Raw genomic sequence first — 15,949 nt, 5'->3', positions numbered from 1 at the left:
AGAGAGTTACTGAATGGCTTTTATCTGCCAGGCCCTACTGTGGGTGCTGGGTTGTGGCCACAAGCCTTAGCTGTGTTCCTGTTTCTTGCCTCAATGGTCCTGAGGGTGTGGGGCATGGATGGACTTGGCTGTCCCTCAGCAGAATCCCAGGCTGGTGGTAGAACCCATTCACAGCATTCTATTTTATGTTGGAGTCTATTGGTTGCTGCTTCTGGCCTTTGGGAAGAGGGTTGTGAACTTCAGGTTTTCCATTTATTCCAGTTAAAACCATAAGGAGGTCTAAATGCCTGGGACACAGACTCATGGGATGAGGAGGAAGTGGGTGCTGAAGGGAAGGCCTTGCTCTGTGTTCTGAGTTGTTGAGGCCTGTACCAGGCACTTGGTTCCGAGGCCGTGTTTGGCCTCCACTGGACCTGGAGAGTGGTGGTGGTTAGTCAGCTTGAGCAGAGCTTCAGGAGTGTTAGACACCTGTGTGCTACATATACATCCGGAAGGTGCTGTTTAAAAAGCTGTTTGTTTACTTCTGACCAAGTACATAAATGATCACACAGATGATAGCTGGGGGAGTAAACTCTTATCAGTAAGCTAGACAATGCCGAGAACAGATAGTGGTGAGGGAGCCAACTGTGGTCAGTTCCAGCCCAGGACACCTGGGTCTCTCCAGAAGGGCCAGGTTTGTCCTGAGGGCTGCACCATAGTTCCAACCAGACCTCAAGTTGTGTCCTCTAAAAGGAAAACACTGATCCTTATTTGCGAGGGATATCAGAGGAAGCAGTTTTAGTGAGCTTTTACAGTAAATCCTCAGACTTCCTTCTTGACCCTGAACCTCTTATGTTTTAAGATAAATTTCTTCCTCTGGGTATCTCTTAGCAAATGATTGGTTTTTCTCCTACCTCAGCATGATTCAGAGTACTGTGTGCTGGTGGTTAGGTCAGTTTTAACTGGCAGTGACCTTATTAAGAGTTCTTTGAGAAATTGGGTCCTTCTGCCAGACAGTGGTCCATTCTGTTTGTTTAATAATTTCAAAATGGAAAGAACATTGAACTTGTCCTCAGTTGAAATCTTGAGGCTGCTTTGTTGTGCTGGGGATCCCAGGGCCTCACACATACTAGGCATTCGTTCTACCATGGAGCCACGTCCCCAGCCTTGAAACCTTTGGGTTTGAATTATAAGCTCCTATTGTTAGTGCCCTAGTTAGCCATTTCATTCTTCTGTTTTTTCTTACCCATGACTGATAGGTCTATATAATGGTCTTTACCCTGAGAGAGTTGGTTCAAGATATTTGAACAGGCCAGATTATTTGAAATAACTAGAATTTCAGTGTGTGTCTTGCTGAACTAGAATTAACCGTGTGTTTTGAAAGCAGCATGGCTTCTTTGGTGTCTCTGACACACACACAGACTGATTTCTGTGGGAAATCTGGGCAGGTGCTTGGCTCAGGCGTCCTTGGTGCTTTTGGAAGACTCCCCATGGGTGCATGTTTCTTTTGTGAGAGGGGGGAGCTCTGTATTCCTCAATTCTTTTGGGGTGACAAGTAGAGATTTTGTTTTATCATGCATTTCCTTAATAAGTAAAAAAGTAGTTTGGCAGAAGTACAGATTTAGTTTGTCATGGTTTACTTTTACTGTGCTCGTGGTAAGGGTCTTTCTGAAGGACTCCTCATGCTGGTGTGAGTGGAGAGTGGTCCCTGGGCTTTGCTCTTTAGTGGCCACTTGACAGCAAGCTCGGCTTCTTCAGCTCGACCGTTCTGCTTGTGTGGGTGGCCGTAGATGACCACAGTCCTTTCTGTACTAGAACCTTTAGGAGATGGTGCTGAAGTTGTGAAGTTTTGGGGACATAATGACTCTATTGCCTTTTATCTAGCAACTCTGAAAGCATTCTTTTTTAATTTTTTTTTAGTTGTTGATGGACTTTATTTAATTTATTTATTTATATGTGGTGCTGAGAATAGAACCCAGTGCCTCACACATGTGAAAGAAGCGCTCCACCACAGAGCCACAACCCCAGCCCTGAAAGCATTCTTGAAAGAAAGTAGAAAGGTTCCAGGATACTAAAAATCTCAGCATTACCTCCAAACAGAAACAGTGTTTTCTTTAAGAATTTCTTCTTTTTTTTTTTTAAATTCTGATTTGTTTTATATGACAGAGGAATGCATTATAATTCATATTACACATATAGAACACAATTTTTCATATCTCTGGTTGTGTACAAAGTATATTCACACTGTTCGTGTCTTCATACATGTACTTTGGATAATAATGTCCATCTCATTCCACCGTCTTTCCTATCCTGGTGCCCTCTCTCTTCCCCTCCCACCCCTTTGCCCTATCTAGAGTTTTATTTATTTTTATGTGGTGCTGAGGATCAAACCCAGGGCCTCGAACGTGCTAGATAATTGCTCTACCACTGAACACAACCCCAGCCCCTGATGTTGGTTGTTTTAATCAATCATAGTAATAACCATTATTTATCAGGTGGCTAGTATGTGCCCAATACTGTTAAAACACTTCATGAACTAGATTTCTTTTTATAGTCATGTTTGTTGAGATATAATTTATATTTGGTACAATTTGTTCTATTTAGTTTTATAGATATATGAATTTTGAAAACACAGATATTAAAAAATGACAACATATAATGGATATATAGTACTACAGTCAAGATACAGAATATGTTACCTTGTTCTTTCTTTTTTTTTAAATAAATAAATAAATTAATTTTAATATATTTTCATTTAACCCAATGGATTATCAATATAATTTGCAAAGAAAATAATTGTTAGATATGTCATGTTCATTTTATTTGTCCTAATAATTCTTTGGAATGTAATGTCTATTTAACACATAGCACACCTCAATTCAGATGAGACACATTTCAAATACTCAGTGGCCTCATGTAACCAGTGGCTGCCATATTCCCTCTTTTCTCCATCTTTCACTTTTGGTGAGACATATGCTATAGGCTGCATGATAAGTCCCCTGTTATGTGGTGTCTTGTTGAGTTCCTTCAGAAAGGGACACCAAAGAGATGGACTTAGAATATTCAAAAGTAGAATGAGGTGATTTATTCCTCCCTATAAGACTATTAGACTGTTAAGTTGGTTTCTTCATGCTTCAGTTAGGTCACCTCTACAAGGTTTTCATAATGGCTGTCTCTTCTTTCACCTCCTACCTTTCCAAGTCTATAGAAGGAAAGGTGCTTCACAAAATTTGTTGATTTCCCTCAACCTTGCCCTTATCTTTATAAATACCTTATTAAACAATTTTTACCCTAATTGATCTCTTTCATCCTTGACTCTTGAATAATGTTTTTTTAATTATAAGAAAGTAAGATATACCTCATCTCATATCACAGGCAATGTATATACACATACCAGATTAATTATATGTTAAAATATAACATATAGAATGCTAAAACTTTTAAAAGAAAATATTTGTGTAACTTTGCGAAGAGAAGTGGAAAATTAAAAAATACAAAATAAACAAAAACCTGAAAAATCAGATGACATTGTAGTTAAAATTTTAATGTGTAAAAATTTATCAAAAAGGGTTGAGAGACACGAATTGTATTACCGGTCATTTTTGTTTTTTATTTAGCTTGACTTGGTTTCTGCTTTGGTTGGCTTTTCCTTTACTGTAGTTCTTCCCTTTGCAGATTTTCATTGTTTTCTTCATTTCCTCCTCGTGGAATATTTTGCCAAAAATGTTCTGTACTGCAGGCTTTCTTGCTGTAAATTCTTTTAGCTTTTGTTTATCATGGAAGGTTTTTATTTCATCATCAAATTTGAAGCTTAATTTTGCTGGATGTAAGATTTTTGGTTGGCATTCATTATCTTTTAGAGCTTGGTGTATGTTGTTCCAGGATCTCCTGGATTTCAGGGTCTGGGTTGAAAATTCTGCTGAGATCCTAAGTGGTCTTCCCTTGTAAATAATCTGATTTTTCTCTCTTGTGGCCTTTAAAATTCTATCCTTAATTTGTATACTGGGCGTTTTCATGTGTCTTGGAGTAGATCTGTTGTAATTTTGTACACTTGGTGTCCTATAGGCCTCTTGTATTTGATTTTATAGTTCATTCCTCATGCTTGGGAAATTTTCTGATATATTTCATTGAAGAGATTGTGCATTCCTTTGGTTTGAATCTCTGAGCCTTCCTGTATCCCAATGAATCTTAAATTTGGTCTTTTGATGGTATCCCATAATTTTTGGATGTTCTGTTTGTGGTTTCTTACCATCTTAACTGAGGTCAACTTTATTTTCAAGATAGTGTATTTTATCCTCATTGTCTGAGGTCCTGTCTTCCAAGTGGTCTAGTCTGTTGGTCATGCTACCTATTGAGTTTTAATTGGCTTATTGTTTCTTTCATTTCAAGGATTTCTGTTTGGTTCTCCTCCTCCCCCCCCCCCCCCCCCCAGTAATCTTTCTTTCTTCAAGTAATCTCTTGCAGCCTGTGTTTGCTCTCTTATCTCTTTGTTCTCTTATCTCTTTGTTTTTGCCTGTATCTGCTCCCTTAGGTCATTCTTTAACTCCCAGGTCATTTTAGATATGTATGTTCTGAACTCCTTCTCTGACATTTCACCTACTGCTCTATCTATGGAGTCTATTGTTGTGGTATCTTGGTTTGTTTGGGACACTTTCCTCCCTTGTTTTTTCATAATGTCTATGTGTCTTCCTCTCTTGCAGTGTAGATCCGAGGTATCACAGCTTCTGTCCTGTTGTCTTATAGTGTCCCCATAGGTTACCAATACCTCACTTTTAAGGGAGAGATCAATATTACAGCACTCAGTGTGCCCAGTGTGCAGCCATATATCAGTTAGCTTCTATTTTTACATTTATAGATTTGTCACTATAATCAGAAATGATAAGTTTGGTTATCTTCTACCTTATAGTCAATAGGTTTGTGACATGGTTTACAGTTTCTGATGGTGGAAGAGGGGGCCTAGAGGGTTGGCTGAGATGTTTATGAGGTAGGATGTGGAATATGGAGGTATTAGATTATATGACTAGTGAGAGGGTGATCATAAGAAGGTGGTTGTTAGTAGGAGAAACAAGAGAAAGGCCACCCCACGCAAGACTCCCTGTCACCTCAGCAGCAGGATAACTGTTAGCACCCCTAGTAGAGAAACCCCTGGTGCAGCCAGGCCCACAGGGACCTTGGTGACATCTTACCAGGTCCTGATTGTTGTCCCTTGACAGAAGCGGCGCTATCCCAGTTACATGGCAGTGGCAGCCTCAAGCCTATATAGGCACTTGACATTGGGCTGTGGAGCCATGCTTTGGTGAATAAGGGACCCCAGCACCGGTGGCTGGCTCTCCGGTTCTCCAGGCTGCAGGGTGAAGGTGGTGGTTGTGGTGGGGGGCAGGCCTTTTCCATCCAGTCTGGATCTTCAGACTGCCATGTCGGATTTGTTGATTTCTATTTACAATTTTTCTTTTCAATAATTCCTATACTTTGTTGTTTCCTTCCTTTCACTTTGAGTCTGATTTACTTTTTCTAGGCTTCTAAGGTGGAGGCCTGACTTCTTTCAGATGGTTCCTAACAGCACTTAAAGCTGTGCATGTCCCTCTGGACATTGCCTCACTGCTCCTTGTACACTGGACCTGCTGTGTTTTGTGTCACTCTGATTGAAGTAAGATGCTTTAGATGTCTTCTTTGACCCATGGTTACAGAGGTTAGAAGTGTGTTGTTTAATTTATGAATATTTGGGGATTTTTCAAGAGGCTGTTTTTGTTCGTGTCTAGTTCTGTTGTGGAGAGCACCTTGTATGATTCAGTCCTTTCATGTTTGAGACTTACGTTTTGGCCTAAATCGTCCTGTCTGTGTGCCTGTCCTGTGCGGGTTGCTGAAGCACTTGTGTTCTCTAGCTGTTGTATACAGTGCCTTGTTAGGTGGGGTGGCTGGTGGTGGTTAGTTCTTCCTGGTCTTGCTGACTCTGCCTGATGACCTTTGCTGTTCTCAGGTTCCTTTGTCTGTGTTTACACAGCAGCCTCCTTATCACTGGGCTGCCTCCTTATCTCAGGCTCAGGATTGCCTGCTACAACTTTTCTTTTCCTCTGACTCTTGACCTTTTTGACCCCTGACTATTTAAAGTGCACTTCTTTAAACAGTGCTATGATTGTGTTGTGTTTCACATCAGCTCCCAACTCCGTGGTCTTTGCTTTTTAATTGGTGGGTATTCCCCTCACCTTCAGTGTAATTACTGATTCTGTCATCAGGTTCCTGCTGTTTCGTCCCAGCTGTTCTGTATTTCTATACTTTGTGTTTCTTCCTGCCTTCTTTTGCCTTTTAATATCTCATTTTAGTTTTCCTCTTGGCTTATCAGCAGTTCCCCATTTGTTTTGTTTTAGTGATTGCTCTGTGGTTTGCAGTGTACTTGCTCATCTTATGGTGGTCTGTTTTCAAATACTGTGCCACGTCTCATAAACTGGAAGAACTATGGTGGAGGCCCACATGTTTCCTTCTGTTCTTTGTGCTATTATTGACAAATATCTTCTGTGTATTTTATAAACCTTACAATGTAGTGTTACTCTTTTTGATTTAGACTTGTTTTTTAAAGAAATTTTAAAAGGAGAAAGAATCTTATGTTGACTTATTTACCTTTTCCAGCATCCTTCATTCCTTTGTGTAAATCCAGGTTTTCCGTTGGTAATGTCCCCAGTCTGAAGAACGTCTCTGGTCATTTCTTGAACAGGTCTGCTGCAAACAAGTTTTTTTCAGCTTTTCTAGAGAAAAATGTCTTCATTTTGAAGGTTATTTTTGCTGGATATGGAATTCTGTTAACAGTTTTCTTTGAGCATTTGAGAGAGGTCCTGTTTTATGATATTTTTTTCTTTTGAGAGGCTCGTGGTTGTTAGTGTGTGTGTGTTTGTGTGTGTGTGTGTATGTGTGCTGGGTGGGCCCAAGCCTTGAGCCTGCTGTGCAGACCTCTACCTTTGACCCCCCACCCCCACCCCAGGGCTCCAGCCTTAGCTCTCCTGTACGAGGCTGCCCACTTGGCCGTTCGTTCTTAACTCACCTGTGTGTTTCATGCCTGTCTTTCCTTCCCAAGGATGCTTAGAAGATTTCTCTTTATTATTGCTTTTCCTTCAGTTCAGTTTTGCTCTATCTTTGATTTTCTTTGAGTTGCATTTATGTTAGACTGTTTAATGTTATCCAGCCTGATAATCTTTCCCTCTCCGTCTCCCAGAAATTTTTAAAAAATTTCTGTTTAATTTGGTGTAGTTTCTATTTGTTGTCTCCAGGATCAGTCTGTGCTCTGTGAACTAATGAAACGTATTTAATTCTGTAGTCTGTATTGAAAAGTCCTAGCACTTGTGTGGTTCTTGATCACAGCTTCCATTTCTCTTATGTTGTTTTCTTTTAAATCTTTGAACATAGTGTGTGTTTTAAAGTCCTTGTCTGCCAGTTCTCCCATCTTTGCCACTTTGACCAGCTGTGCTGACTAGCCACTTCTAGGGCAGTTCCGTGGACTGAACTTTCTCCTTCCTGGGTTCACATTTTCCTACTAGTACTGTGTGGTTAGGTGCTGGGCTTTGTGAAAGCTGCCTGTTTCCATCTTTCAACAGAGGGTGAGTATTGTCTTGAGTGGACTGTGAGAGTGGTGGCCTGATCAGTCCATCCTGGTTTGAATGGACTGACTGGACTGGGTGGTAACTGTAGGCAAGTAGGTGTGGCTGAGGAGGTGAGCTCTCTGTCCCGTGGCCCTTCCCCCTTCTGCTTCTTGATGACCACCATGAACTTGGAGCTGTCCTCTGCTGGGCCCTTCCCTGTGATGTGCTGCCTCACCTTGGGCCCAGAGCAGTGGAATTGGCTTTCTCTGGAGACTCTACTGCCAGAGTCCCCAGAGGAGCAAGTCCTGTGGGCCTCACGCCTAGAGCCCGTGTCCTCCTTTTTGTTAGCAGTGTCTAATGACTGTTGAGGAGTGCCCCTGCTGCAGCTGTTGGAGACCTTGTGGGTTTGCCCCCTGCTATCCTCAGGTCCTTTGCACTGTTTAGCTCAGGGAACGCTTCCCATGGTAGTGGTCCAGAGACCCCAGCTTTCACTCATCATGATCCATTTTGTGTATTGTAACACAGTATCATAGTCTGGGTAGTTGTATTAAGAACACAGGTTTATTTCTCACAGTTCTGGGGCTGGGAAGTTCAGTGCTGAGTGCCAGTCTCTGGTGAGGACCTAGGTGCTATGTTATAATGTGGCAGAGGGCATTGAGCATCAAGAGAGCCCACTGTTTTGACAAAGCCCCCCTGCCATCACTGATCCCTGATCACTGGTGAGGGTGGAGCCCTAGGACCACAGCACCAGAGAGAGCCTGTTTTCAGTCTGTGTGTGGATGAGAGGGCCTTTCAAAGCATAGCCACTCCTACCTTTCAGTCTTCAGAAGTGAACGTTAGTGACACTCCACAGGTGTTTCTGTGTTACACGTGCATTTTTTAATTTCTGAGGGTAGTTTTAGGTGTGTAGTGCTAGGAAAGGGTAATGAGGATTGAAACAGCTTTATTATAGATATTTAATAAAGAGAAAGTAGGGTTGGCTTGTGTTATAACTATTGTTATGCTCCATTCTAACAGGCTGTGGCATTGTGTGCCTTTAAGTGGAAGCTCATTTTGCAGTCTGGGAGGGCATGAAAGTGTAGTGGAGTTCTGACTGAGGACAGTGTGCCTCACAGAGGATTTCAGGATTCTTCCCCCAGAGGCAGGAGTTGTTGGCTGGTTCCCAAGCTCTCTGGCCCTCTGGGACTGGCTAGCTTCTCTTGCCTGGCCTGACTTGTTGCCTTTCTTTTGACAGACCGTGGTGGTACCTCAGGGCGGCGGACAGCTGTGGGTCTTCGGTGGGGAGTTTGCTTCTCCCGATGGAGAGCAGTTCTACCATTACAAGGACCTCTGGGTCCTGCACTTGGCCACCAAGACCTGGGAGCAAGTCAGGTAAGGTCCTGGACAGGAGCCGAGCCCTGCCCTTCTGTGCCATGTTCTGCACGAGGGAGCAGGGCTAGTGGGGCCCTGGTTATAGGCCCCAGTGGTGACTGAGCTGTGGAGGAAAGGCTCATGCTGTCTTTGGACCTGCACAGGGAGGCCTGGATGAGGAAGGCTGCCGGCTGCCCAGTGGTGCCCGGGCTGCACTGGCAGTGTGTTCGAGCCTGTTTCCATGCTCCTCCCATGTCATCTCTGGTGCTCCTTGCAGTGGGTCCTCTGTCTTTTCCCAGGTGTGGGGCGGAAGGCAATTCTGGGGCTCAAGCATGCCAGAAACGAAGCCTATCCCTTGGGTGTGCTTTCCTCAAAGGAAGTACTTCTTCTGAGTGGGTGGGGGTGGGAATGTGGCGCAGGTCTCAGGGACCAGGGAGCCTGTACGTTCCTCCTCAGGAAGCTGGGCTGGCTCTGTGGTTTGCACAGCCCTGGCAGCTGGGCCTGGCAGCAGCCACTGAGATGGAGGCTCTACCAGGCTCTTTTGGTAATATATCCTCTGCCTCCCAGACAGAAAGGTATGCCGCTTCTGCCTGCTTGGTACAGCCCACAGCCCTGTTGGCCAGGCTTCCAACAGGCCGACATTAGCACAGGGCTGAGGAGCCCGGTTGCATTTCCCTTTCTTGTGCAGCACTGGGAAAGGTTACTCAGGAGGCACCACAATCAGGAAATTATTTCATACTAAAAATTGTTTTTGCCACATATATATTGAACCTTAACTCAGATTTGTGTAGACCCAGACCATGTTTATTCTCTTTTGTTTTGCTTTAATTATTCCTTTCAAAACCCAGTTGTGCTTATTTGCTTGTTGGGTCCTTTTTGAGAAACATATTCTTGATGTTTAGTGCATTTTATCAGCCTCAGCAGTTCCATCCATAACCGAGGTGGGCACAGGTAGCAGGTCCTCGAGAGCTTTCGCTTCACCTGGTAGCTCCCCTCAGGCCTACTGTTGGCTGGCACTGCTGTGGGACATGGCTGCAGTGACACTCTGAGCCATTTGTGGCATGAACATTTTCTCCTGTCTGCAGGCTTTGCTGTTTTGTTTCTCTTCCAAGGACACAGGAGCAGTCTTGAGGTGTGGTCACTCAGGGGGTAGCCCTGCCACTGTCCCTCTCACCTCAGTGTGTTCCAGCAGTGGGGCTGGATTGCATCTGCAGGATGTGGAGGCAGCTGGCTTAAGCAGGAGGTGGTACTAGTAAGCAGCTCATTACTTAGATGCTTCCTATTCTGAAAACCGGAGAGGTTTAAAGTGTATTGCACAAACTGGGGAAGCCTTTTTTTTTTTTTACTCAGGTGAGAGTGCAAACCTTAAATGTAGCTGCCATTTTTTGCTCCTTGGTGGCAGCCTACAGGACGGTGGCTACTTTATGTGCTTTATTTTTTCTGCACAGATCTCTGTGTGGAGCTAGCTGATGATGGTTTCTTGTTGAGAGCCACAGCCGAGTCGGAATGGCCCCTGGCATTTTGCCAATAGTATTGGTTGAGAGGCGAGCCATTAAGATGATGCTGGATTGATTTAATTGTATATTAGACCTTTACTGTCCGGTAATAGGATGGCTCTTGCAGTGTTGGTCGCCTGCTACTTTGGAGTTCCCGTTGAGTTCTTGTGGGGTTCTGAGAGTGAGTGCGTGCGCAGCCCGGGAGAGGGAGTTCTGGTTGGTGTGTGATGTGTTCCTGAAGGAGCGGCGTGGGTGGCGTTCGGGAGCGTTCCCGGGGAGCGTGTGTGGAGTGTGCTGGTGGAATTCAGAAATAAAGTTTGTTCCTGCTTGAGTGGCTCGTGATTTGTGCCCAGCCAGACTGCGGCAGTTTCTGACTCTGAGTGGCTTGAGTGTTTGCTGAGGGAGACAGGGAAGGTAGACAGATCCAGAGATACTGGCCTTGGTAGCCAGGGTGCGATCCCTGGTCCAGGAGGGGTACATGTGAGCATCTTGGATTGGGGAGATAGAGTTCATTTTGAGTATTGATTTGGAAGTCAGGAAAATGAGGCTCTCCCGTCCACCTCACTTGTGACTGTGGCCTGCCGTGCTGGGTTTGTCTTGCTGGGCTCATGCATCCTCTACACGGGCTCATCAGAACACACTATCTCACAAATGTGAATCTTGAGAGACTCGTCTCTTGCATGTGGCCGGGGTCCATTCACTTGTTACAGAATAGTCCTGCATTTGGCCTGGTATGTTCTGAAAGCTACAGCTGCAGTGCTTATAGGTGGTCCTGTCCTTTCCTTGTCTGGTGATAGACAACGGTGTACATTGCCGTGAGTCTGCTGTGGCACCCTTGTGTGATGGGCAAGCATCTTCCAGACTCCGTGCTGACTGATGTGACCAGCACCCGTTTCTGTGGCATCTCCAGCCTCTTGCTCTTGCTGTTCCAGTGGGTGTTTATTCATCACCTTGACAGTGAGTGGTCACTTGTGCTTGGGAGCGTGATGGGCACTGGTGTCATAACCCCCGTCAGAGAACCCTAGTGCTAGTGCAGTGTTAGCCGCCGCTTCCTCTGAGGATGTCAGACACATGTGACTGCTTTAGCAGCTGTTGGGAGATTTCCTTCAGGCTGTCTGGAGTGAGAAGGGCCCATGGTTGAGTCGGCAGCGTAGCTTCTGTGTGCCGGCCATGTTTGTCATCTCCAGTGAGGGGAGGTCATCAGGGTGGGGCTCGGGCTCCTGTCCGGTGGTGGGCTGCAGAGAGAGGGCCGGGAACAAGCATGAGGCTGCGTAGAAGGTCTGTCTGTTCACCAGCAGAGCAGCTGGACCCGCAGCAACAGAAAGCCTGGCCACTGGCCTCCGCAGATGTCTCTCCACAAGATAGGTGGGCCACGGGGCCAGGGCCTGGCCCCTGGGGAGGAGGCAGGGACAGCAGGAGGCGCCTTCCCCTGCTGGCAAGTTGCTGAACAGAAGCTATCACGCAACACCACCTGTTCAGTGGGTTTTGTGGCTGCTTTGCTGTGTGACATGCCATAAGTGACTCCTTAAAAATGTACAGTTGTTTTAGCATGTTCGGAGTATGCAGCCAGCACTGTCATTTAGAACATTCCCATCCACCTGAAGAGAAACTCCATGCCTTTCCTCGCAGCCTCCCTGGGTCTTCCAATTCCCCACTGTCTGTCTCTGGGTTTGCCTGTTCTGGGAATTGCACATGAATGGGGTCCTGCAGTACACGTCTGTTCTCTTGTGCTTACTGTCACTAGGTGTCACACATCGAGGTCTCTCATATAGTAGCTGGTGTGAGATCTTTGTTCCTCCTTAGGGATGAATGACAGTCCCCTGCCTCAGTGTCCATCCGTCTGTTATTGGACACTTGGGTGGTTTCCACATGTTTAATATGCGTCAAATTGCTTAGTAGAGGAGCAAGAAAATTTTATTAATATGTGTGTGTGTCTGTGCTGTTTCTTCCTGATTTGAGGAAGGAGCCAGCATTTGGTATGTAGCTAATCCCTCTGAGTGTCAACGTGGTAAAGCAGCCTATTAGTACCTAGAAAAGACTTCTTAGCAAAATGAGTCAGAGGTGTTTTTCAGCCCTGTGCCGAGGGCAGCAAGGTGTCGGCTGGAATCAGTGGTGCCACATCCCAGTGTGGAGCTGCCAGTGGCACCCAGATGCTTCCCTCTGCCCAGGTGAGCTGGGTCAGCTCATGGCCTGCACGTCTCTTGAGTGTGGACTGCCTGCTACATGTCTACACAGCTATTCTGCTGTATAAGGAGGCTCATTGTGGCTAGAGTGTGACCAGTCTGTAACAACACTAAGAGGGTAAAGCATGGGATATGTGAAGTTGAACATGTGTTAGGACGGTTAGCCAGTTTTTGACACATCTGCAGGTGCTGAGCCCTGAGCTTGGTGGTGGTTGACACCACACTGTTATGGTCTAAGTTCTGGTTCTGCCATATACTGCCTGCTGGGCTTCTTGGCTTATAGGTGGGCCTCGATTTTCTCATCTGTGAAACAGGAATAAAGGTAATTCGTGCACCATGAGGTATAAATGCACACAGGAGAACCGTGCCCATCCTGAATGAGCACTGTACCAGTGGTGCTTTCACTGTTAGTAGTCTTGGTTTGAGCAACACTGGGACATTATACGTCCAGGCTGCCTGAATCTGAGAGATGGCTACTGATCCTGCCTGCTGGGATTGAATACCCTCACTTGTCTGGTGGGTGTGGTGCAGGAAAAGTAGGGCCGAGCTGCAGAGGAGTGCTTTGGGGAACAGAAGGGCCTGTTCTTGCACTGTGTCCTGCTTGGGCTGTCCTGGGCCTGTGCTTGCAGGGTGCACTACTGGACCTTGTTCCCTGTTGGGTCAGCTGTGTGACCTCGAATCTCAGGGTCATGATAGGAGCTGTTCCTTTGCCCATCAAAGGCCTCGGGGCTATACTGTGTGTTTATAGCTGTGAGTTATGTTATCATGTGTGCTGAGTGCTTGGCTGTTTGCTTGCTGAGCCTGTGTAGCCATCTGATGCTCAGACATCTCCTGTGAATGTCATCACAGTGGCCCAGTAGGTGGCCTGGTGACAATGGCTGGCATATGCCCCATGGGAATGCCATTCTGTGCACATCCCCCAATGAGCTGAGTGCATTATATTTGTACTGTGTATAGACATCTGCCCGAGTGGGTCACGCTGATTCGTGAGGACTCTACATTTAGGACTGACAGCAATTTAAAAGCCTGGCCTTCTTTTCTTCTTTTGTCTTTTTTTGGAAGGGGTGGCTTTATTTTCCAAAGGGAAATAGATTATTCTTTTAGTTACACAGTGGCACTTGACTGCTGTCACGAAACATTGGGCTGAGTCCTTCATTCCTGACAAAGCTGGAGGCTGAGACAACCAGGGGCTTTCTATACAGGAAGCTGGCAGACATCAGTCCCCAGTCTCATGGGCTCTTGTGGGTCAGAGGTAACCAGCTGGCCGATGGGCCTTGGCTCCCATTACTAGACGGACACTAGAAGCATCTAGGGTCTCCTCTGTGTCTGTTGTGGAGTAGACGTACCTGTGAGCACAGTGGCTTTGAGTTGAATGAAAGTCTCTTCCTTGGATCCTTCTTATAAAGTGACATATCAGAACACCTCTCAGAAAGGAACGTGGCCCTGTGCCCAGTGTATGGTGTTCCTTCCATCTGATGTGCCTGAGCAGTGTGTGGAGGGCAGGTGTCTGCACTGTCCTTTGCCTTGGGACAGGGGCAGCTCACTGAGAGCTAGGCCTGTGCTGTGGTGAGAGCCAGATAGTTCCCAGCAAGCCTCCTATGGTGTTGTCATAGTGTGCCCCAGACCCTCTCTTCTGAGCCTTGTCACATTTTGTATTTGTGATTGTGAATTTTGGCAAAAAACCTGATTACTAAATTCGTGGGTGATAGAAAGCCAGGACAGAAAGCAGGTAAATTGGTTAACAAATTCAGTATCCAAATCCATCTTCAAAGAACCAAATCTGTCAACATGGAATTTACATGTAAGACTTATGTAAGTGTAAGATATAGGAGCTGGGCCTGAAAAGCCCCCTTAGAATAGAAAGAAGGCTCTGCTACACTGTGGTCCCCTCAGGCATCAGCAGGTGATGAGGCCCTCTGAGGGGCTGAGGCCTGTAGGATGCAGTGTCAGGAGGAGTGCTTGCTTCCGCTGACATTCTGTGGACAGCGAGGCTGTGAGATTCTGTAGGGCACATGCCATTTGTGGAATTTTACATGTGCATTTTGGGGACAGCTGTATAGCGTGCACAAAAATAAATGAGAAATAATGCATTGTAGAAATAGGTGTCAACATGTGTGATTCAGGTTGTGACTACCGCTCTGCAGCCTGGAGTTGAGCTATCTCAGGGTCAGTGGGAGGGCCAGGTGGTTGAGGCTCATCTTTTGCCACGGTCTTGGGATCATCCCCTGGTGGCCTTGCTGGCTCTTGACAAGACCCTGCCCTGGTGTTAGCTGTTCTAGCTCTCCAGGCAAGACTCCCTGTGCTGTGTTGCAGCCTGCAGCCATGCCCTCTTTCGGTGTGAGCCAGGCTTGTGCTCACTGGAGAAGGCTGAGGAAATGCAAGAAGCTGGAGAGAAACGAAGCCCCTGGAAGCCCGTTCAGAGATGTGTCATCTGCTTTTCCATTACTGTTTTACGAGCACTTCCTGTGATGAGAAATATCTTAATCTGAATTTTAAAACTCTTGCTCAGATGGAGGTGCATGGTCTGTCTACTTTGATCTGTAGTTCTTTAATTACAGGTTGATTATGTTTTTGGTTTCCATTATTTGTATATTCTTAAGAATTACTTCTTTTTTTTCTGTTGCTTTTTTATTGCTGTATATTTTCACATTTGTTTTATTGAGGTATAGTTACAAAAAAATGCACACCTTCTGGGTATACAGGTAGATGAGTGTCAGCTGCTGCAGCTGAGATGCAGAACATATCCACCACCCCACTAAGTCCCTTCCCAGCTCCGTCCCCTACAGCTGCCATCAGCCCCAGGTTAATCTTGTGAAGCTCTCGTGTAAGTGGAGTCATGCATGGTCTGGAGCTCTGTCAGCACTGGCTGTGTCTGGAGATGTGCATGTGTTGCCCAGAGTGTCCACCTTCCACTGCACCCTGCGATTGGGAGAAAGCCTCTGTGAGTGTGTGTTAGCCTTCGTGTGACCCAGTTCTTCCTGGTGAGCAGGAAGCCCTCAGAGTGACTGTAGGGCTCAGGCTCCTCCAGTGCTGATGGACACGTGGCGTTTCTTCTCATGTGCTCCATGGTGGTGGCAGGAAGCTGCGTGGCTTTAGTTTGCATTCCCTGACCACTAATGATATGTTGAGCATTTTTGTATTTCTATTGACCATTTTTATGTCTTTCTTTTTTTTCCACTGATACCTTATGAATTTCCTATTCATATTTTTGCCGTTTTTGTTTTATGGATTTTTTTTCTCTGCCAGGGATTACACTTACTGGGCAAGCACTCTGCCACTGAGCCACACTCCCAGCCTTTTAATTTGAGAGAAGGCCTCACTAAGTTGCTCTGGCCCCAGGCTTGGGATCCTTCTGCCTCAACCTGGGAGTTGC

At 45.7% G+C, this 15,949-nt stretch overlaps 1 protein-coding gene across 3 annotated transcripts in view; it reads left to right on the top strand.

Annotated features, from left to right (window-relative positions):
• The window catches only part of Klhdc4 (kelch domain containing 4), a 39,904-nt gene that overhangs the window by 11,654 nt on the left and 12,301 nt on the right, over nt 1-15,949 (top strand). For all 3 annotated transcript variants that reach the window (XM_076837841.2, XM_076837842.2, XM_076837840.2), the window contains one exon: nt 8,782-8,918. In XM_076837841.2, the coding sequence (XP_076693956.2) occupies nt 8,782-8,918 (137 nt within the window). The remainder of the gene's footprint in view (nt 1-8,781; nt 8,919-15,949) is intronic.

Source organism: Callospermophilus lateralis, chromosome 18 (assembly GCF_048772815.1).
Source record: "Callospermophilus lateralis isolate mCalLat2 chromosome 18, mCalLat2.hap1, whole genome shotgun sequence".
Classification (NCBI taxonomy): Eukaryota; Metazoa; Chordata; class Mammalia; order Rodentia; family Sciuridae; genus Callospermophilus; species Callospermophilus lateralis.
This window is presented reverse-complemented; position numbering and strand designations above follow the sequence as displayed.